The 23,484-nt window shown below is 45.2% G+C and overlaps 1 protein-coding gene across 2 annotated transcripts in view; it reads right to left on the reverse strand.

The window, feature by feature from the left end:
* Positions 1 to 23,484, reverse strand: part of LOC142765099 (uncharacterized) — a 48,779-nt gene that overhangs the window by 5,344 nt on the left and 19,951 nt on the right. The window contains exons 5-9 of one of the 2 annotated variants that reach the window (XM_075865665.1): positions 23,037 to 23,219; positions 10,378 to 10,419; positions 5,315 to 5,377; positions 3,364 to 3,402; positions 1,885 to 1,920 (exon numbers count right to left, since the gene is read on the reverse strand). In XM_075865665.1, the coding sequence (XP_075721780.1) occupies positions 1,885 to 1,920; positions 3,364 to 3,402; positions 5,315 to 5,377; positions 10,378 to 10,419; positions 23,037 to 23,219 (363 nt within the window). The remainder of the gene's footprint in view (positions 1 to 1,884; positions 1,921 to 3,363; positions 3,403 to 5,314; positions 5,378 to 10,377; positions 10,420 to 23,036; positions 23,220 to 23,484) is intronic. The other variant, XM_075865666.1, reaches the window with a different exon arrangement.

Genomic DNA, 23,484 nt, shown 5'->3' on the forward strand with positions numbered 1-23,484 from the left:
TAAATAAATAAATAAATAAATAAATAATGTTAACTTCACCTTAATAGTTGGGTGGCCTTCAGGGCTAAAAGCTGCTCTTAGCAGCTTTACTGGGCTCTTGAAGACACTTACGCGGGCAGCATGCGATGTTGATTCTATACAGGTGCACGTCTGTTCGTAATTTCGGCCTATGTAGGTTTCACCATAAGAGGAGCCACGCGTACAACGGCGTCAAATTTTAAGACAGCGTAAAAAGAGTTACAGCAACCTTTACTTCAAATGGTCAGAACCGCACAAGTTAATCTTGCTAACAAAAGAACATTCGACAAAAATAAACTTCCGTGAGTAGGAATCCTCTTAGGCACAACCCTTCCTTCTTTAAAACTGCAGACCTTCGACAGGCCCAAGCAGTGACTAATCAGTATAATTAGTGAAATAGAGGCACTGTCAGAGGCATCCTGTGAAATTTCATTGCAAATCAGAGTACTAATTTATCTAAATGCCTACAGGCATGTTGGTTAATTGAAGTAAGTTCCATCTGGTACCTTTCCACCGGTCCATGCCTAAATTTATTCACCAGTGTCATGATCCATAGTTCTAGATTACCCGCCCGTTACCAAGGTGATAAGTAGCGATATTTATTTTTTACTGTAATAAATATGAAAGCTCTTGGGAATAACAGATGCTGGCAGAATCCAGGAGGATCAGTATATGAAGGCACGGTGTCAGCGCAAAAGCAAGCAATAAACCCGTCTATCCATCTTCTAGTCTGTCTGTCGGTCCGTCCATGTGTCCATATAGTGAACACTCCAAGTACCGCCATCTCCTATCTCGCATCCCCAGTGGCACATACCCGCTCTAGAACGGGTATGTGCCACCGGTGCTTACATACGACAAAGGAAGATGGACAGACCCACGCCTTAAGGAGCTTCGCCCCTAAAATAAAGGAAATCTATGTACTACCCATCATTTCCATGCTCGCTTAAGCGCCATGCGTCGCATCTTCAATAGACACTAGCGCCAGAAATCCCTCTGGCGTATATATACAAACTCTATGGTCTAAAACACTCATTTTGACCGTAACTAACGAAGTTATTGTATTGAACTTTTTTATCAGTAGAGTTAGGCGGTTTTGTCAAATAGGGGAATTGAATTCCTTCATGCGAAGAGCTCTTTGCTACTTTGAGATTTCGAGAAAGCGCCCTTCAGGAATAATTACGAAGTAAGGAAGCTCAACCTTCAGGACACTAGTAAAGCTGTATGAATGAATGAATTCTATGGTTGCACCTACTCGATAGTCTGGCGTCGGCGGTGTCGCCTACTCGCCCACTGCGCATGCTCCGCACTGTGCATGCTCGCCTCTCGCGTCTTGTACCAACTGTCGCGTCCCCCCCCTTTCTCTCTCGCCTCGCAAGGCCGACGTAGGCAGCGTCTGCTAGTAAAAACTGACTGCTCACGCTGCACAACCGTTCACTGGCCACACTGAATCGTGCGTTTGAAATTCAGTCAAGGGCGTCTTTACTTGTCTTTCGCTTGACTGAACGCTTTGCTTGACTCGAGTAGATGCAATGGAAGCAACAGTACTTTCAACGAGTAGTGGGGCACGACCTAACATCAGCGTCCTGCCACTCGTTGAAGGCAACACTTCTTTTTCATTCAATAACTAGAAATATTAAAGACGAAATAACAATCAAACATTCCCGAACCATACCAATTACGCAACAATCGCGTGACCCCCCCCCCCCTCAGCAATTCAGTTACTCAAGTTTACCCCGTGGAAAGATGCGGGCGGCTTTTCGTGTCTTATTTTCATTCACCGTCATCAGTATGTTCTAAATGGCGCTATTTCCTACATAACTTCAGCATAGCTCATATTTAACCAAAGAAAGCTGTCGGCGTACTCACCTTCATCCTTCGTCGTTGCGTTTCTTTCCTTTTCGTCTTTGTAAAACATAAAAAATATAACGTGCAAATTTAATATCGAGCAGTATAACCTCTTAGTTTTGTTCTACAAACATTTGCTGACGCGCTTTATTCGCAAGAACTTCGACACTTCATCGCCTAGACTGAAGCAATGGCTCGCAAAAAGAATATGGTGGCATACTGACTCCCAATTTTGTGGCCGGATCTGGCATAAATGTCCAGTCAAGCTGCTCTTGTTGCGCTCATGTATTTATTTCTATTCTTTAGACTGTTTTTTTTTCATAGTAACAAGAAGTGCTGAAGTCTTTCTCGTTTTCATGCCGTATGAGTTCTCATGAATACAAGCACGTAGAAGATATTCTGCATTTATATTTTGCGTAACCAGGCGTCCTAAGTTTAAGACGCATGAATGTTAGGTCTAGAATTACTTGCTGCACCATCGCCTTTTCTTTTTTATATGGTAAAATCACCCTCTTACAGCAATGCATACATGCCGCATTATAACAATGAATCAAGGCTACAAGGCATCCGTGTCGAAAGGTAGTGGAAAGCAAAATTATTGAAAAGAAAGAAAACGGAAAATGCGAACTTCCAGAGGCCTACCTCTTCATACCCTAAATATCCGAGCGCCCATTTAAATTGGTCATACGCTTCAGCAAATACCGCACAGCTGTCCTATGAAATCGGCCATGGTGCGAGTGCGGGTGTGGCTTCTGTTGAAACGTTCATTTTAGCTCAAAGCTGTGGCTTAGAAGAGTTTTGACGTCCGAAACTTCAGATGTTGTCACAAATTGGCTCTATGGGTTTTGTATGCAGTCCTGTCAAAGCATGCGAATTTTCAAACCTGTCCCAACGATGAGCAGTTTTGTCCTCCTTCTCGTTGTGTCTGTCGGCATATCCTAATCGTCGTGATAGTTCTGCGAGAACAGCCTGCCAGCATTCTATTTTGCTTTTCTTCGTGTGATTTGTTTACGTCTTTTGTCAGTTGTAACGATAAACATTTGGAGGCACTTTAGTATTTTTATAAGTAGGTTCAACTGTATGTCAGTTATTAAAGACTCGGCAGCTGCTTTAAGAGTAGAATAAGAAACGGAGCTCTTAATAGGAGCTAGTCGTATAACAATATGTAGATGAGCAGCTCTTGAGTAGGTCAAGCTGGCATTTCATAATTCATTCATAATGACAGTGTGATAATCAAAGCATTAGGATGATGAATTGAGGTTATTGGTTTGCCTTCATCGTGTGCTTTGTGCATCACTCACAAAAAACGACGGCAAATAAGAAACAAAATGCATTTCTTCATATGTTATATCACTGGACACGGGCCTACGGAATTTAATTATGAACCAACTCGCGGTACCACTCTGTACGATGCTACCTGTGCAATTGTTACTGAAAGAGGTTGTTTTCGTAGTAATCTGATCTTATTCGTCAAAGGCCTGTAGTTGCCACAATACTCACTTTCTGTCTTGTCCTTCACTTTATTGCCACCGTTATCAGCTAAAAAAAGGAATATGTAAGCTCTTAATGTTATAACAGCCAATATTTCTCAGCATTAGTCAATTGCCACAAGTCGCACAAGTCGAAGGCGGAACTTGGCTTACGGATTCCCCTTATTAGTTGTCTTTCTGTCTCTACCACATCTCAGCATTACTTTTAATATTGGCGCACAGAAGATGCGTAGCCAAGGGCACAGGTGTGTACAATTATTGATATATTTTCAAGTACTTTTATCAACAAAACCAATGAAAGGGTGATAGTTTTTTACCCATACCGATTATTAGCAATGACGCGTTGCGCTTGTATGTTGTTGTAAAGCTATTTGAATCACTAACATGGCTTCGTGGTACAATACATCCCTTTATGCAGAAAGAGAGAGAGAGAGAGATAAATAGAGAGGAAAGGCAGGGAGCTTAACCAAGCTTGGCTTGGTTGGCTACCCTACATTTGGGATGGAGAAAAGGGAGAATAATAGAAAGGAAAGAGATAGAAAAGAAGAGGAGTAAGAAATAGAAGGAAGAATAGTCAGCTCGAGACTACACAGCATGGTGTCGCACTGTTTTTTCACAAGTGGTCGTGAAGTCTGATGGTCCTTGAGAAGTGCAAGAGGGCTTTCGTGGCTTTGCGTGTATGGGAGACCGTCGGCCAAGGTCCCAGAATCTCCTCTTCTGTAAGCGGCCGTGAATCCAGCTGACGGAGCTTGGCTTCCATAATACGTCGTTCAGATAGGTATGCTGGCAAATGACATAGAATGTGCTCGAGCGTTTCCTCGCAGGCGCAGATGTTGCATGACGAAGTGCTCGCCATTCCAAGGAGACGAGAGTATGCATTCTTAGATGCCACGCCCAACCTCATGCGACACAGTAAAGTTTCAGCGCATCGTGGGAGCCCATATGGCAAACGAAGAATTCCTGGGCCCGATACCGGCTCGAGCCCAGACTTTAGTTCTTTGCATCAATAGGAATTTTCTCCCTGCTGATAATGCCATCAATGCCGTCACTGCATGCATTTGCTGAAACGTGAGCAGCTTGGTGCTCTGGCGTTACATTTTAATAGTATGTCCTCACTGCGCCTAGATTCTTATAGACTCTCAATCACCTCGGGTGCATGCGCCTCTACCATTAGCCGTGTCACGTGGGTCACATCCCCCTATATTAAACTCTGTGCGGATATTTTCCACACGTGAGAACTTAAACAGTTTAGGGACGCATGGAACAGAGAGGTCACGTGATTTTCGTGTTGATCTGTGAATCTCTTTAATATGTGGTTTAGTAGCGCAAATTTGACGGGGACACAAAGGAAAAGGAGAAACACGACACTCGCTACACTCGCAACTAATTTTATTTCAGAAGGAGCACTTCATATGTAACCCAAATCCCTAGCGACACACAAAAGAAATATGAACGTTGAATCATTGCGAAACAACCTTTTGCGCACAATTGATGAATAGTACACGACAGATAAGCTTTTACACCTTTAGATCATATGACAAATGACAGCACTGGGTATCATTGAGTAAATTGGCGTTGATATACACGTGCCTGAAACAGAATTGAAACAAAAAAAAAGGAAGGAAGACCCATGCATATATGAACTTCAAGCGATAATACACGGCAGTTAAGCGAAGACACTTTTAGGTGAAACAAGAAATAACAGCGCTGGGTATTATCAAAACGAAATACCTTATTTCTTGTTTCATCTAAATGTGTACGTCTTGCTGAACAAGGCCGCAAGCGCCGACACCAAAACTGCTGCGGAACGAGCTTTTTTTTTCTGTCGCCCTATAGTATATGTAACGCTGGTAGAACGAAAGCAAAGTTTCACATCTGAAGAATGTATAGGCAGGGACGCCATTATGAGGCACACTTGAAACGTCAGCGCTAGACTAAGAGAGGTGGTAAATTGTACTCACTCAACTTACTGGCTGCCTGTGCTGTTAAAACAGTACTTGCTATGTTTGCGCCGGTTCCACCCACTGCAAAACAAATTTTACGCCATACGTGTGAAAGTTTCGGTAAACTAAATATCATAAGAATGGCCAATTAAATGCGTGGCTACCTATGGGGAATAATCCATAATGAACATGACTAATTACATGCACCATAACGGGCAAATAAAGTAGATTGTGGCCTTTTACTGTCTTTTTTAATAGATACAAAATCATTCGGATCTCTTTTCATTGTTTTCTATGCAGCAATACGTCCAAGGAGGGAAATATTTGAATTGGTTACTGTTTTCACACGCGTTGTAGCACATATTAAGTAATGACCTAGAAGTTACCATCTACTCTAAACATTTATTTTAGCGCTTTTTAAACTGGCAGTTTAAAAATACAGGTGCTACTAAGTAGAAGCACATTAGAGCATGGTCATCTCGCAACTATTAGACGTTTACTGCAAAATATAGCAAATAATGCCCAACTGTACAAAACCCACCTCACTGTCCTTCCAGTGCAGAGGTGTGTGAGAGCATACTACCGTACACCGCTACTCTGGGGCTCATTCAGTGTGTTTCTCTAAAAAGAAACCCCCGTTCTCTCTTCGTGCAATCACTCATTCAAATCTTCTATTCGCAATAGTCACGTGACGAAGTTTACCAAGAACCAACCTATTTCATATATTCATACATTTTCGTTTCATAAGGGGGGCTACTGTTCTACCCTTAGTTTCTCACTGCTCCATCTTTAAGTCACAAAACTGTTGCAGCAAAAGCCTTTGAAGCAAGTCAGATGCCCAGGAATGAAAGTGGTTTTATTTACGAAGTGATAACGGCGCCAGCAGACTGACGACAGCAGTCGTGAGGCATTCTTGTGTGGTGTTGAATAGGTCGCTGTGTCCTTCAGCACTGATTGCCATAGGGGCGACTTTTTGCAAATAGGTTATTATGGTGCAATGATCAATCAGACGAAAGGAGCTGCTTTATGCGTTGATGGACATATGCACGAGATCTGCTTGTTCGGTCATCGCCTTTATCGTGCTAGATCATTCCGCATTCAGCAATACAGTTATCTTATCGAGAGATCACAGTGATGCGGGAGATGCACGAACACGTTAGTTAATGGGCTACATTCATTCTTTAATAAGCTTTAATATCAGAATCTTAATCTGCGTGTGTGACCGGTATTTTAACTCGGCAGCCTAAAACACATTCTTCGCTGCAGACAAAATTTATGGTAGCCTTTATTAAGTTCATTGGTAAAATTCTGTTAAATATTGCGACTATTGACAAGTCTTTATTAAAAACTATTTTAACACGAAAGTGTTCTATGCCGGGCCCCATCAAGACTCCAATGTCGCATTTGCGTTGCGCAATTGACGTCGAACAATAAGCACAATCAGAAGACAAAAAGTTTCGACATCGGGAATTGAACCCGTAACCTCTGGGTCCGCGCGAGCAGATGCCGGGCTCGCTATTCACTGCGCCATGGTCACTTTTTTTATTGCACTACGCCTTGGTTAATTTTTTTTGCTTTATTGCATGCTTAGAAACCTTCAAAAATATGCCTTTTTTATCTACCACAGCCCTCTTGGCGATCTTGGTAGAATGCAGTAATGGATCATGACAGTTGCATCCGCAATTCCTTCAATGCATCGTTTCTAATCGTCCGTCTCATTCAACGATAGAGTTTTGTTTTCTCTCTCATTCGGCTGTTTCTGATAGAAGTGTGTGCAATTTTGTCAACTCTAAACACACCCTCAGAGGACAACCTTACCCAAAGCGTTGGTGTCACTCATAGCATTCATCCATACCAACGCGTAGAGCAACCAAGGAGGATACATAAGTTTTAACTATCCTCCTTGAGAGCAACGCGCCTGCTTTGTCTGGATGTATACTTACTCCGCGTTCACCGCTAACGCTCACAGTGCTGACGCTCGCCCCGCGAAACATCGTGAATGGGCAACAGACAAGACACAACGCGCATTGCGTTTCCCTCTGGTCGAACAGTGGCTTTCAATCACTCCAACATGGCCATGCCGCGAGTAGGCGACCTTGCCCCAAAGTCAGCGTCCAATCAGTGACCTTCTTCTGGCTGTCACATCGCATGCTATGGTTCAGCACTATCCTATGAACCCAATGATTTATTCATTATTAGAGAGCTTTAGTTTCAGTTTTTTATGGCACGCTTCGCTTCGAGTTGGCCCGCTGAGATGCAGTAGAGCAGCGGACAATTTTATCGTTGTAGTTATGTGTTTTCCATTACAGAGCTGAACTTTCTTCGAACTTTTACAATTGCAGCGCCCTCTGGCCAAGTTAAGCCTCTTAAATTTGAAGCACAGACCATTTTTACAATGTAAAACAAGTATTCAGTGATTCCAGCGACGCAGGCAGCGCCATGCTGCCGTGCTTCGAAGCTGTCACATGGTGATAATCTGGCAACGCAGTTCCGTCTCTCAGTAGTCATGAACCAGTGAACGAGTCTTCACGCTCGGCGGCGCTGACGTGGGCTGTGTTTCAATTCTTGGACAGCACGTAGACAGTCTACGAAAACTGCTTAGAAGACAGCTTTGAGCCCATGCTGTCCGAAAAATGGAACACATTTAGACTGCTTTTACGTGACAATGCGCAACCCAGCGTCGAGAAGGAAAATCTAAAATAAAAAAACGTAACAGTTGTATTTTCTGGCTTATTTCGTGTTGAAATCGAAAACAAATAAACTTTAGTCCCATTGAGCGTCTGGGAAACTGTCTGTTTGTGTGCAGACGACCATTCCGGCGAGATTTCACCTATCTTAGCGATTCGCTGAGCCGCCATCTTGTTTAGCCAGCAAAGTAGCCTGCATCGTATTTGTCTACGATGCGGTCTTCTCGGAGCTGTCTACTTTGCCGGCTATACGTGAAAATTGGAACGGGACTTAAGATGGCCGCCGTCCATTTAGCTGTCTATTTAGCCGTCTACGGTGAGTATTGGAACACAGCCGTGCACGCTCGCGATATCACCGTCTCGTCCGCCATTTCGACGAACCGTTGGGCCGCCTATAGTCGCTGAAATGGTCGAATACAGAACTCAAACGTTCACAAATTCCTTGGACTTGCTCTCACAATACGTTACCAGTCCATTTCAGCAAGGAGAAATCAAGTGTCGACTTGAAGGTTCGGTCATTGCAGTGACGCAGGCGGCGCCATGTAGCCGGGCTCCGAAGCCGTCTCATGGGAAAACTACTGCGACGCAGTTCGATCTCTCTGTAGTCATAAACCAATGAACGCGTCTTCACGCTCTGCGACGCTGACCTAAACGCTCGTGACTTCGCCGTTTCGTCCGCAGTTTCGACCTTCCGCTGCGCCGCCTATAGTCGCTGGAATGATCGAATAGCCACGCGTCAGTTAGCGAGGCTGCATTTCAGAACACGAGAAATGACGCGCACTGCGTTGATTTGATTGATATGTGGTTTTAACGTCTCAAAGCCACGATATAATTATGAGAGACGCCGTATAGTGGAGTGCTCCGGAAATTTTGACCACCTGGAGTTCTTTAACGTGCACCCAAATCTGAGCACACGGGCCTACAGAATTTTTGCGCTGCGTCTCCCGAGTCCCATCCGCTAGCGAAAACAGCAGCGATGCTCCGCGATCCGCTTAGCGAGCCCAGAGTGTGGGCCTCGCTCAGCTAAACTGCTTACGGCCTTAGCGGAAAGCGCACTCCCGCTCCACTTAAGTGCTGAGCGGAGCGTAAAAAATGCCAAGCTAAAGCTCTCTATTGACTGTGGATGTTAGTTGTCGAGATGGTAATGTACGACTAAGCGTTAACGCGGATGCATGCACCTTAAGCGGTGTTGCAGCTGTCAAACACCAACCCCGCCGCGGTGGTCTAGTGGCTAAGGTAATCGGCAGCTGACCAGCACGTTGCGGTATCGAATCCCGGCTGCGGCGGCTACATTTCCCACGGAAGCGGAAACGTTGTAGGCCCGTGTGCTCAGATTTAGGTGCACGTTAAAGAACCCCAGGTGGTTGAAATTTCTGGTGCCCTCAACTACGGCGTCTCTCATAATCATATGGTGGTTTTGGGCCGTTAAACCTCATATACCAATCAATTAGCTGTCAAACACCAATAGACATCCCGCAAGCTCTTTTTATATTAGTATACATTATTCATCAAGCTACTTCTTTAGGTACACGTTCTACTTTCAAGTTTTACCAATTCCTATGACGGAGGGATCAAACATGTTTTTGTAGAAAGTATGCATTTTTAAAACCTCTGTGTTGCTTGAAACAGCACACAGCACAGATTGCTGTAGTAATTGTAGCACTCTATCACATATGTAAACAAGCATATTTAGTTTGATAGTTATGTTAGTGCCCATACCCATCACACTAGGCAAACAAAAGTAGTTATTTTACGTGCAGTATGCTCTTTTAGAAAGCGTAAAAACAACCATTTATAACATGAGGTTTGCACACTGAGCGCTTTAGAAGGCAATGTTTGCAACAAAACAGCGAGGCATGATACGATCGATAGGTTATTAGCTGGCAGATGAGGCCCACAAAATCGTGACTTCAACATGATCATTATTTGTTCTCGGACCTCCATGTTTCCAGCACGACTATTTTTCATATGAATATATTCTGAGTAACTCCCTTTTAGTATGCAAAATAAATAAATGCATAGAATAAAACAACAAACAGCTCTAAATCAAAAGGCAGTACCTCATTGGGGTTTCAGAAAAAAAAACGATATATAAACATTTTCTTAAGATGTACACTCATGCGCCAACGTTTACGCGACGTAAACTCCACAACCCCTCTTACCCACCCCGTGCATGAATAAATACACGAATGGGAATAGCTCCTCTGTGAAAACGCAATACTCGTGATGGTATAGGTAGCAATGATACCAACCACATACTGGAATATTTATCTGGAGAATATATTGCCAGACTAAATGAGAATATAGCTTTCTCGAACATCTCGTGCTCGCAACCTCTTGCTGTGAGATGCACGGGTTCACTTCCGCCAATGTGTATACTATCTGTATACTTACACGAGCCTACCGCTGTTACCACCATCGATCCAAGCATCATTTCTGCACGTGAAAACAAATGCATCGTTATAGCATATAATGGACACCATGCAATTTATCAACTTGTGTATAAAAACCTACTATATGCCTTGCAAATGTACAAGTGCTTTAGGAACTTCCTCTTTGTGATCTTTAAAGGGTTCATGATTGTGCACGTAGGAAAACTGACTGTGAAATATATTGACAGAGTCACAAAGTATGCTCATTTCATGGAAACACGTAAGGTCAGGAAGTAAACGCAGACGTAGATTAACGGAGTATAAATAATTTTACTACTATATATAAAGGGAAAAAGAAATGTTAATTTTCTAACACAAAAAAGTGAACCGTGAAAGTTACAATAACAATTCCTTGGCAAATATTGATGTAACGGAGTCTCTACGGCTGGTGCTGGAAATATCCTAAGCAAGAAAGAACATCAACAACATCCTGCTAACCTTTCCGTTCGTACCGGCGTTAGACAGTTTTAACTGGGTGTCCGCCAACGTGTTGCGCACACTCAACTAGAACTGCACATTCTTTACATTAGCAAGTGGAGTTTCGCAAAGAGCGCGTACGCAATACATCTATTTTATTCGCACTCAGGGAAGCCCGACGCTTTCACTGGGATGTCAGGTATAGGCGATAGATGGACAGTTTAGTTAAGCGTCTTGCATAAGTGCGGTGGGCGCCCAGCGTATCAAAACTTCATATTTCTCACTATTAGAGAGCAAGCCCTTTTGGAATGACCTATACGAACAGTTTTGCGTTAGGTGTTCTCGCCACTGCGCATGATTCAATCCGCATTCGCTAATCTCTTGGATGCGCAAGTTGAGGCACGAAAACAGCACATCATATCTAATTGACACAATTGCTATTAACCTTAGTCTAAACCAGTTTAGCTTCAGTTAGGTGGTTGCAGATGCTTGGTGGACGGCCGCTACCAGCATCGTACCTGCTTCTGCAAAGCTACTGCGGACGTCAAATAAAAGCTGTTTATTATCTTGCTGCGTGCGATATTTTGCTCATTCGTATCCCGCGCAAAACGAGCAAGAAACTTAATCGAATGCATCAGCATCTCCTTTTTGGAGCGCTTTCTTCTGATCAATTACTTGATAGTGCAGTAAAACTCTCACTTAATATTTCTGTTTTAAACTAGAATATGCTTCCGAGGTTTTCTTGGTTCTTCTAAAAGCGTAAGTAGCTTTAGCGATCACGTCCAATATAATGTTCTGCTGTCTTTTGCGGGAAAGTTCAAGGTAACATAGCTGCAATGAACGTGGTGTCAATTTTATTGCATGGTCACTATCCAACTTAAGAAGGCTGAGTATAATTAACAACCGCAAAATTACACTCATCTAATCTAATGAAGACGCTAACTCCGTCAAATTATTTTAGTTATACTTCCTTACGACAATGGATGTCATGTGGATGCTCAAATACCATAACTCCCCCCCCCCCCCCCCCGCAGGACTGACTATGCGCGGAAACTCCAAATGATTGCTCGCCAATGCACCATGTCGCAGTGGAACGAGCCACACTTTAAGCCCGCCCGACTATATTCTCTAGATCCGACTCTCAGCCTTCTCGTGCTATGTCAGTGCATGCACTTAAAGGACACTATATGTGGCCGCAATTTCCGGAGCCCTCCACTATAGCGTCTCTCATAATGGTATTGTGATTTTTAGACGTTAATCCCAACATAGTATTTAAAACTCTTAACCTTCCAATTGACTTCGCCGCAGTTACGCTACACTTATGTATAGGTTATGTTCTAGCGTCACATTTGCCTATGCGAACGCGTAGCATAGAAACGACTGGAACCGTATCTAGTGACCACTGTGCGCAGGGATGAAACGATTCAACATAACTGTTGAGACTGTTCACTGCACTTTTCACAGAGACAGCTCATTTGCAACGAATTGGATAAATTCGATGATAGAAATGGTTTTAAAGAAAAAAAATACGGCATATTCACGGGGTGAATGATGATGAATGGGCGAAGCTCCGGAGGGATTCATCGGTAAACTGTGAATCTTCCGTGTAATTCGCCCAGTCGATCATCATGTAAAGACGTGAGAAACGCTGTGTGTGTATATACACAAATCAACTTTTATTTGTTCTTAGACGATGGATGGCCTTGCGATGTCCCTTCATTATGACGGCTTTATGGTCTGTGAAATGAAGGGAGAGCAATTCCTGTATGGGTTGCAGTGGGCAATTTGCAAATACTAGGTCTATGCATGTTCCTCGGATCGTGGTAGGTTTCATATGGTCAAACGATATACGTCTGAGTGCATATCTAGAAGCCATATGTTGGATAAGCCAATTATTGTGTATGATAGCCACGTTAAAGTCTCCAAGTAGTACAAATGGTCCATTCTTGTATTTGTTCTCATAATTTCGTAACGCAGTGTCTATGAATGTCTTGATGTTCCCGGTCGACAGGTTGGGTGCGAGGTACATGGTCATGAGGACGATTCCAGAGTCAAAGAGTTTGATGGCTGCATATTCTCCGTTTTGGCTTTGACTCGTGAGTGGTAGTCTGAGATCTTCAGCCGTTTCCGTTTGCCTCACGTAGATGGCGACACCACCTGCAGGACGTTCTGATTCATCGGTACACACGACGGGAACGTATCCTTTGATGAACAATCTCGTCACGTTCCACGTCTCGGTAAAACACAGCACGTCGACTGCGGTCAGTATGGGGTCCCTTTCTATGTCAAGTGCGTGGGCATTGAGAGAGCGAACGTTGAGGAGGGCAATGGTAAACTCGTTGGAAGAGTCAACGTCTTCTCGCAGAGATCGTTGATACTGCTGCGTCACGGTCGGTAATCGATGTCGGCCTAGACGTTGAAACTCGTTCACCATCGCCGTGTCCTCGTTCTTGTCTTTATGGTAGAACCGCTGGTCTCCTTTTGCATTGGTGAGGTAGAGGTTATTTACGTTGGTGCAGCGGCTGAGCGCGACGTACACCAACTTCTGGGGGTGCGTTTTATTATATTCATAGACAATTGACGAGTACGTTCCCCCTTGGGACTTGTGGACCGTAATGGCACTGGCCTGAACGAGGGAGAACTGCCTTCTCTTGCAGGCAACGCCAGTCTTGCGATCCAAGGTTAGGGTGGTAACACGAGGTTCGATGGGGACCCAGAAGGCGTCGATGACGTGACCACTCCGCTTGGCCTCGTTCACCATTCGCTTGGACCGAAGACGAGTAAGCTTACCCGTGGTTGTGGCGTCATCCGGCGACTCCGAGCGCACGCCAACAGCGAACGGATTTTATTACAACGCTCCCCCTAACGTACGTCGCCGCACTAAATCGAACGATTGCCTTCAACCAATGACACGCGCCATATGTGACATCATTCCTATTTTATAAGATCTCGCGTCTTTCATCAACTACAAGTACCGCTTTCTAGTTTATAACATCTTGCATCTTTTCATCATCAGCTACAAGTACCACCATCTAGTAAACACTACAAGAACTAAACGAGAGGTGGCTACATACAGGAGACGGTACCGCCATCTAGTGAACACTGCAAGAACTAAACTAGAGGTGGCTACATGGATGGATGGATGGATGGATGTCGCTGTACCCTTTACATCGGGCGGCGGCTAACGCCACCTAGCCGTAATACTTAGTGAACTAACCATTACATTTATCTTTTTTTTTAAATAATGAAGTTGAGGATTCGTACTTCGCAGTGAAGGGTTTAATTTTCACTCGTGCCTTGACTTTAGCCACCAATCACATAACCTCCTTCTAGTTAAGTCTACCCGCTTAAAGTCTATTTTGCCCTCGCTGTCCCTAAATCCCAGTGCTTTGAAAAACTCTGCGCCATCATCCTGAACTATAGGGTGAAGCCCTTTACAGAACATTATCAAGTGTTCGGCCGTTTCTTCTTCCTCTCCACACGCACTGCATACTGTGTCTACCCCTTCGTATTTGGCCCGATATGTCTTGGTTCGCAGTACTCCCGTCCTGGCCTCAAACAGTAGAGAACTACCCCGAGTATTATCATAGATCCTTTCCTTGGCAATCTCCTGCTTAAAAGTTCGATAGATCTCTAGTGCGGACTTCTTAATCATGCCCATTCTCCACATGTCAGTCTCTGTTTCCTTCACTTTCTTCTTAACCAATAGTTCTTTTTGGTTTGGCCCCCTGCTGTTTTCTAAGTATTTACCAGTCAACTTCCTGGTTCGCTTCCTCCATTTTGTATCGACATTCTTCATGTACAAGTAGCTGAAAACCTTCCTAGCCCAACGCTCTTCCCCCATTTCTCTCAATCGCTTCTCAAATTTTATCTTGCTGCTAGCTTCCCTGCCATCAAATGATGTCCATCCCATATCACCTTGTACTCCCTGATTTGGTGTATTCCCGTGAGCTCCTAAAGCAAGCCTACCTATTCCACGTTGCTTAATTTCTAATCTTGCTTGAACTTCTGATCTCATGCACAAGACCGCATTGCCGAACGTCAGCCCAGGAACCATGACCCCTTTCCATATTCCTCTCACAACATCATACCTATTGTAATTCCACAGTGCCCTATTTTTCATGACTGCTGCATTCCTGTTACCTTTAGTCGTCACGTATATTTCGTGTTCCCTCAGATACTCGGTCCCATTGCTTATCCATACGCCCAGATATTTGTATTTATCTGTTATCTCTAGCGTGACCTCTTGTATTCTAAGCTCACTACCTTCGTTGTCATTGAAAATCATGACTGCTGATTTTTCCTTACTGAATCTAAAATCTCACCTATCTCCCTCATTACCGCAGATGTCCATCAATCTCTGCAAATCTTCCTTGTTGTTGGCCATTAGCACTATATCATCTGCGTACATTAATGCTGGTAGTGCCTGATCAATAAGTTTTCCTTGTTTGACTAAAGAGAGGTTGAAGCCCAGTCCACTTCCCTCTAATTTTGCCTCTAATCCTTGTAGGTACATCATGAATAATAAGGGTGACAGGGGGCACCCCTGCCTAAGCCCCCGTTTTACCTCTGCAGACTTGGATACCTGTTTTTCCCACTTTATAACTACCTTGTTACCTTTATAGATACCCTTTAAAAGATTAGTGACTACATGTTCCACGCCTCGTGTGTCCAGTATTCCCCACAATTCCTCTTGAACCACGCTATCGTACGCTCCCTTGATATCCAAAAATGCTAGCCACAGGGGCCTGTGTTCCTTTTCTGCTATTTCGATGCACTGCGTCAGTGAGAACAGATTGTCTTCCAACCTCCTGTGTTTCCGAAACCCATTCTGCAGTTCCCCCAGCACCCCCTCATCCTCTATCCACGACTGCAGTCTTTCTTTTATAATCTGCATCGCCAGCCTGTAGACCACTGATGTTACTGTTATAGGACGGTAGTTGTTTATGTCAGCTTTGTCCCCCTTTCCTTTATAGATCATGCTCATCCTGCTAAGTTTCCATCCATCGGGAACTTCACCATCGATTATTATTGTGCTCACTGCCTCTCTCAAAGCTCGCTTAGACTTCGGACCTAATGTCTTTATCAGCCTAATTGGAATGCCATCTGGGCCTGTTGATGTACTACTAGGAACCCTTTTCTCAGCCCTTTCCCACTCTTGTTGTGAAAATGGAGCCATTGCACAACTTGATTCGTCCTTGTCTATTGTGGTGCATAAAGTACTTCTTTGTTGAAATTTTTCTGTCACCCTTGTTCTTATATATTCAATAGCTTCGTCCCGTTCTAGCCTAGCACCTTGGGCTGTAGTTATAAAACTCTGCTCTAGGCTCGTCTCATTTCTTAGGGAGTTTAGATGGTTCCAAAATTTCGCAGCTGCCTTTCTATCTTTTTTATGTACTTCTGCCAGCCACTGAGCTCCCTTCCTTCTAATCTTTTCATTGATCAGAAGGGATGCATCCCTTCTACAGCTTAGAAAGGTTGCCCATTTTTTTTCAACATCATCTGTCGGTTCACCCCGCTGCTTAGCATGTCTGTGTTCCCTAGAGGCTTCCTGACGATTTGCTATGGCTCTCTTAACTTCCTCATCCCACCAACTTTTGGGTTTGTGTCTTCTTTTCCGGGGTGACTTGCCACGCGTCTTAGCAAGCTTTAGCTCAAAGAGTCTAATTAGATTCGTGTATGTCCACACTGTCTTATTATCCTCCGTGATTACTTTTTCAATTTGTTTAGTGGCTATTTCAATTTGCCTTTCTAGATAAAAACTATCCTGTAGTTGCTCATCTTGTCTCCTTCCCACTTTCACTGCTCTTCCAAAATTTAGCTTGAGACGTTTGTGATCGCTACCCAGACTTCTGGAGCCACCTTCATCTATGTGCATTCCCCTGAGCTTATCATACATCCTATGTGACATCAGTGCATAATCTATCGTCGACTGAAGCCTTCCTACCTCCCATGTTATTTGCCCTTCACACTTCTCGGTACTGTTGCAAATGATCAAATCAAGCTTTTCACACATATCCATGATCATTTTGCCTGTCGGGTCGGTATACCCATCTATATCTTCTATGTGCGCATTCATGTCTCCTAGTATAATTATCTCGCACTCTCTTCCTAACTCCTGAATGTCCTTTGATATACACTCTACCATTGCCTGGTTCTCCTCTCTGGCCTTTGCTCCCGTCCACAAGTACACGAAACCAAGGAGTGTCATTTGACCTGCCACTTTCCCTTTTAGCCATAAATGTTCCTTGCACTCCTGCTTGACCCTTTGCCAGTCTGTACTTTTATGAATGAATGCCCCAATACCACCCCCCTTTCTGCTGCCTTCTGTTCTATTACAATATTCCCACGCGTAGTCCGGATTGTTCGGAGGTTGTTCCATGTCCCTGAGATGTGTTTCTACAAAACCGTATACCATCGGCCTCTCTTCCCTTAGCTGTTCTTCTATCTCTTCCCACTTCAGCCTGTTTCTACCACCCTGCATGTTAATATACCCTATGTCTGAATTGGCTCGGTGCTCGTGGCTATGTCTATTTATGTCCCGGACTCTACCTATCTTAGATATTGGTGCCACTTTGGAATCGTATCTGTCCATACAACCTGTCGAAAAGTCTCCCTGGTTATTTTCCCCGTTACTAGCTATCCTGCACCCCGAAGGGCTCGCTTGCCCCCCAAAAAAGCTACTGCGCGTCCTGCAAGGCGCCAACCCACCTCATGACCTAGCCGCCCATCGAAGTGAATTCTGTCTCGTTGAAAACCCCCCCACCTATGCACCTCTCTGTTTATTTCCACCACCTCAAAGCCTTTCTCTCGACTCATCCGCCATATCTCTTGGTTTGCGTTGACCACCGCTCCTTGCAGGTTGCTATCACGCACCGGTACCTCCGGTATCGTGCATATCACTACCTGTACCTTAGAAGAAGTGGCGCGCATGTCATCGACGCCTTTCGCCAGTGTGGCTGCTAGTCCTGCTGCATCTTCATTTAGGACATCGTTTAAACCGCCTGAAATTATCACGAGGTTTCGTCTATCAGCTGTTGTTTTGAGCTTTGCGCTCGCTTGCCTCATGACTGCTTCCAGCTTGCGTCCGGGGAACGTCCCTACTGCAACCCTTTTGTCACCTCTTACCCTCTCTTTGATGGCTTCTGTGCATCGATTTAAATTCGAATCCCCGGCGATTATCACATGCTGTGACTTTTCAGCTGGAGCGTTCTGCACCTGGGGGCTACTTGTAACTGTGACGCCGGCTGCTTTGTTCCCTCCCTGCCCCACCACTACCTCGCTGAAACTGGGCCTTGCGACAGTTGAACCGGCTAAACCTGTTTTTTCCAAACTTCCTTGCTTTTCCTTCTCCACCGTTCTGGTTGCCGGATCCCTACTGTTCTCTCGGTAGGTCGCTTCTTTGTTCATACAGGGGACGGTACCGCCATCTCGTGAACACTGCAAGAACTAAACTAGAAGTGGCTACATACAGGCTACAGGGGACGCACAGCCCACGCCCTAAGGAGCTTCGCCCCTAAAAAAATCATGTGTCATCTACAGCAGCCTAACGTTAGAGGAAAGGGCTCCCTGCAAGCCCTACAGCACTGCCTGTGTTTATTACTCTATAAGAGCGGCTTTGAAACCTCCTGCATGTGTGCTCTGTGCACATTCTTTCTATTATATTTTATTCATTTTCTCTTTGACACCAATTATAAAGCACGCACAAGAATGTTTGGTCAAAGCAGCCCAATCGCTGCATAAAAGAACCGAAGAGAGCGTTCAGTTATGAGCTGCATGAATTGAAAGAGTTAGGCGGCTGGTAAGTTATTACTCTATCAATGTTTTTACAGGGAGTGTTTCCTTAGGGATTGTCAGTCGGTACCAGAGTGAGATCACACTGCACAGGACACTAAGAATGCAAGTCAGCAGGGCAACCCATGCTCAGCCTCACAACTACTTCGTCGTCTTCTTCCACTCGGCGCCAATTCAGTGGCACTGCCGGAGTGGTATTTGCACGCCCGTGACATGGAGGGAGTTAGTGAATAAACAGTATAATTGGTTCCAGGCAAACACGGGAAAACGAAGGCCTGGCTATTCTCACGACGAGAACGGCAGGTCCATTCTGCCGGCGGGATCACGGGCACGGTAGACAGCCAGGATTTGGTCTTCATGCGTGGGACTTCGCGGCGGCGCATCGCACTCGTCTTTGGTGAAGCTAGAGCTCAAAAACCCGCATTACCAGAGCGTATGAGACAAATTAGCAGCCCCGCCACAGGCTGCTCAATAGCTATCTGGATAAATGTCCAGATATATGCTATTAAGGGTCAACAGATTCGGGTATGTTTGCATAAGTCTGAGCGTGACCGCCTGCTCAGCTTGGAATGAGGCGGCGGGAACACGCTTCTCTCCAAGTAAAATAGTTTAGTGATTTCATTGTGTGCTTGGTTTATCCCTGTGTCCTGGGGAAAAGGTGGGCTAGTTGGTAATTCATGATGGTTCAGCGAACTGGGAGCGCGGGGGGTAAACACAGACACAAAGCAAAGAAGAGGCACACAGCACGAGCACTCAACTAACAACTGTTTATTCTCACGTTTGAAGGACATATAAGTACACAAGGGTGCGCTCGTCAATAAAAATAAGATAATAGTGTGAGCTGCAAGCGTGGCGTTCCTACGTGTCTGTGTTTAGACCCGCGCTCCCAGTTTGCTGATCCGGGGGGGAAGTCATCTGACCCGAGGGTAGCGCGGTTGGTAAAGCCGCATGCAGCCTCGTGGGCCGACTCAAAGAGGGTAAGGGGAACACCCTCGATTGCCCCAACGTGGACAGGGAACCAAATTGTAGAGTGTGTGAAGCTGCCACTCTCTTTGGGGCCTTTCGGAATCATAGCTGCCAGACTACCCGGCCTCGCTGGTATATCCTAACGGCCACATTGGAGTTACTATACACCCTGTCTCTCCGACCATCTTGCATGGAAAGTTCAATGGCCACTTGCTCAGCCACCTCGGGATCTGTCGTTTGAATCGAGGAGCGTTTGATGAATTGCCCCGGCGAATCCACGACAAAAACCGCAAAAGTCTTGCCGTGGTGGTACACGGCGGTGTCCATGAAGCTTGCGTCTACCTTATCATCAGTAATGACCTTTAGTATCTTCGAAGCTCTTGTCTTGCGATGACCCGTGTTGTGTGCAAGATGCACATTGCGGGGCAGCGGAGCAACGACGGGCTTCTCCCTTGTTTCGGGGGGGGGGGGGGGACATTTCAGTGTTCTTAGTGAAGTCCTCGGTTGGGGCGAGTGCGATCTCCTCTAGAATCCGCCTACTAGCCGATGTGGTGGAAAGCCGGGTTAGCTAGGCCCGTTCATGGCCTCGGCAATCTGCTCCATGGTGTTGTATATGCCGAGCTAGAGGAGGTCCTCGGTGTGTGTCCTTACTGGTAGGCCAAGTGCTCTCTTTATGATTGTTTTTGATGAAGGCATTGAGTTTGTCCCTCTCCACTCTCAGCCAGTTGTGCATGGCCGCCATGTGGGGGAAGTGACGTAGCACAAAGGCATCGATCAGCCAAAGCAGTTTGTCCTCATTGAGGCTTCTGCGTTGGTTCACGACCCTGCGCACAAGGCGAAAGTCATTCACTGTTTTGTGTCGTTAAATGATTTTGTGCAATGCGGCGCCATTGCTGCGACGCGATTTGAGGAACATAGCCAGGACTCTGATGGTGTCAACCCTGAGTATAGGGTCACCACTCCGAGTTAACAGGTGAATTTCGCTCTTTAAGTCTGGCTTCTAGCCCTTTAGTCTGCCTTTTCTTTTCTTTTCGATAAAGCAGGAGTTTAGATTTGGTCAGGGAACGTCAGAGTCAGGTGCGTAGCAAGTACTGTTCTAAGACGTCTACGGCCTCATGCATGGCACTTTCCACTTTCCCTTCACTACCACCGATGCAATAAGTCGTTATGTCGTCGGCGTAAATGGCATTGGTGATACCTTAGAGTAGGGCCAACTTCTTTGAGAGTCCGACCATTCGGATGATGAAAAGAGAGGGTGAAATGACAAATCCTTGCGGCGTACCACATGAGCCCCGGAGTACTTCGTCAGACACAAAGTCACCAAACCGCAGCTTCACCTTCCTATGTGTCAGGAACGAACGGACGTAATTATACAGCCTAGGGCACAGCTCGGAATCTGCAATACAAGCTAGGACGTATTTGTGGCGGGTGGTGTGAAAACGCGTTTTCGAGGTACAGTCCGATCAAGGCCGTGGTATTCCTGGTTCTGCTATCGATGGTCTTATGTTTGATCATCTTCATGGCGTCCTGCGTCGACAGGCTAGCTTGGAAACCAGTCATGTGGGTATAGACGTTGTTATCTTTGAGAGATCTGTTTTGTCTGTCGAGTACGAGATGTTCTGCAGCTTTCCCGCTTTCCCGACGCAGGACGTGAGAGAAATGGGTTGGGGGATATCAGGACGGTTTTGGTGGTCCTCGATTGTTCTGGGATGCTCCCGTTTATTCTCGTCTCTTTCGTTGTCTCGGTAAGGTATTCGATCAAATAGTCTTCGTGATACCACAGAATTTTATTCGTGATACCTTCGGAGCCCGACGCTGACTTGCCATTGAGTGCGAAAATGGCTTGTCTGATCTTCGCCATGGCCAATTCTTCGTCCAACTCCGGATGGGCCGAACTGAGGTAGTTGGGAAACTGGACCTCTTCGTCTCCAAGCTTGACAGGCAACTACTTCTCCTTGAGCTTGATGATCAGCTCGTTACTGATACAGCATCTGGTAACATCGTTCATAGCCCTGGCGAGCATTTGTCTCTGACAGGACATTGTGCCGCCCTCATCGAGTAAATGTTTCAGCAAGCATCGTGAATTGCCAAAGCACATCTGGTCGTCAATTGAGTCACAGACTTCATCCCGTTTGTGCTTGCGGGGGGTACGACAGTGATCTTCTGTGGTCATATTGAGCTCTGAGATCTTCCTCAGGCTTCGAGAAAACCACTGTCCCTTCCATCGAAGGAGCAACACCTGCTTGGCCTCAAGTAGGTGGGCAAGCCCGCTGTCCATCCTGTCTACCTCTTGGTCTGTGGCGATATTCTTGGTTCACGACTACACGTCTCTCTTGATCCCTTCTCAGCAGTCTTGCAGACCCGTGAAACTTACTCGGCCTAAACGAAAGCAGCGTATGCAAGGGTAACAAAGGATTGGGGCCAAAGAGAAAATAAATGGGGGAGTAGTTGGCAGTTTCATGGTGGGATGACTAATAGACAAAAGTGGCGAGTGGAAGGGCAATGCCCCCTCCCCGGGTGTGGTCGTCGGAAACGTACATAGAAATCAAATCTGTCAGTGTGTGATTGAGTCGTTCTGTGAGCCTGTTGATCTGAGAATTATAAGAAGTGCTAAAGTTATCACGCGTAGCGCAAGATTAATATAAAAAAATTTGGAGGTTCAATCTGGCGTTGAAATTTTCTGAAACACGCTTTCAAGTTGCGATAGGGGCACCATTTATCATTCCAAGTAAAATAAGAGTGATTGTATTCTTCAACTGGTACTACAATTTTCCATGGAATTCTGAAGTAAGGATTGTTTACGAAATCATTATTCAGGGACAAAACTGTTATCAGGTGCAATATACATAATAGGACCATCTAGGGATACCACGCGAGAGCGCCAGCCATTTCATTTAAAGATATGCATTGATGACCTCGCACCCATACCATCCACACTGCACTCAAGTGTTTAGGGATTAAAGAAGCGAAAGCATTCCAAGCAAAAGACTCGAAAGAAGAAGCTGAAGTTATGAATCTACATACGGAAAGGGAATCAGAGACAATATAACTACTGCCGAATCATTTATTGAAAGTTATTATAAGGGCCAAAATAATTGCTAAAAGGTCTGCTTCAACTATAGAAATGTGATCCGGGAGACGTACTGACGATGATCCAAAAATATGTATTTGAAAAGAGGCCACCCCCCCTTTCTCTTCACACATGAATTCGTCCGTAGTAACTACATTAATGATTCCCGATTCAAGTAGACAGTCTTCAAATAAACCCTTTATGTATCTGTTAGGCAGAAGTTTGGTACAACAACAAACTCGTCGTCTTCTTCCACTCGGTGCCATTATAACGGCTCTACCGGAGTAGTATTTCCACACCAGTGATAATATCATAATCGAATACAGTTACACTTCAAATCTGCCGTGAAAAAAAGAGAGGAAAGGTTTACTTACTCTCAAGCATACTGCTTCCACCTCCGCCCATGGGCATACCGTAGCCCATCCCGCCCATGCCATATCCCATCCCGCCCATCATCATTGAGTTCATTCCTCCCATTCCCCCCATGCCCATGTGCATTCCTCCCATTCCCATGTTCATTCCTCCCATTCCCGTGTTCATTCCTGCCACTCCATCACCTGAAAATGTAAAGAATAAACAGAAAACCGTTATAGCTAACATTCGCTGAGGCTTGAAAATCAGCACAGTGGGAAACACATGCGTCCTGTATACAAGCTGCAGAATACAACATGTAATATCGCAGTAGTATTGCGTGGTGCTGGTGTACATTGCCAGCGGGCGCCAGAACTTGCGATTATCATAATGGTTTCGTGGTTTTAAGCTGGTCATCCACTACAAGAGGCACACAAGCTACTGCACCTACTTACTTAAGGCGACGTAGTG

This window comes from Rhipicephalus microplus, chromosome 6, assembly GCF_043290135.1.
Source record: "Rhipicephalus microplus isolate Deutch F79 chromosome 6, USDA_Rmic, whole genome shotgun sequence".
In the NCBI taxonomy this organism is placed as follows: Eukaryota; Metazoa; Arthropoda; class Arachnida; order Ixodida; family Ixodidae; genus Rhipicephalus; species Rhipicephalus microplus.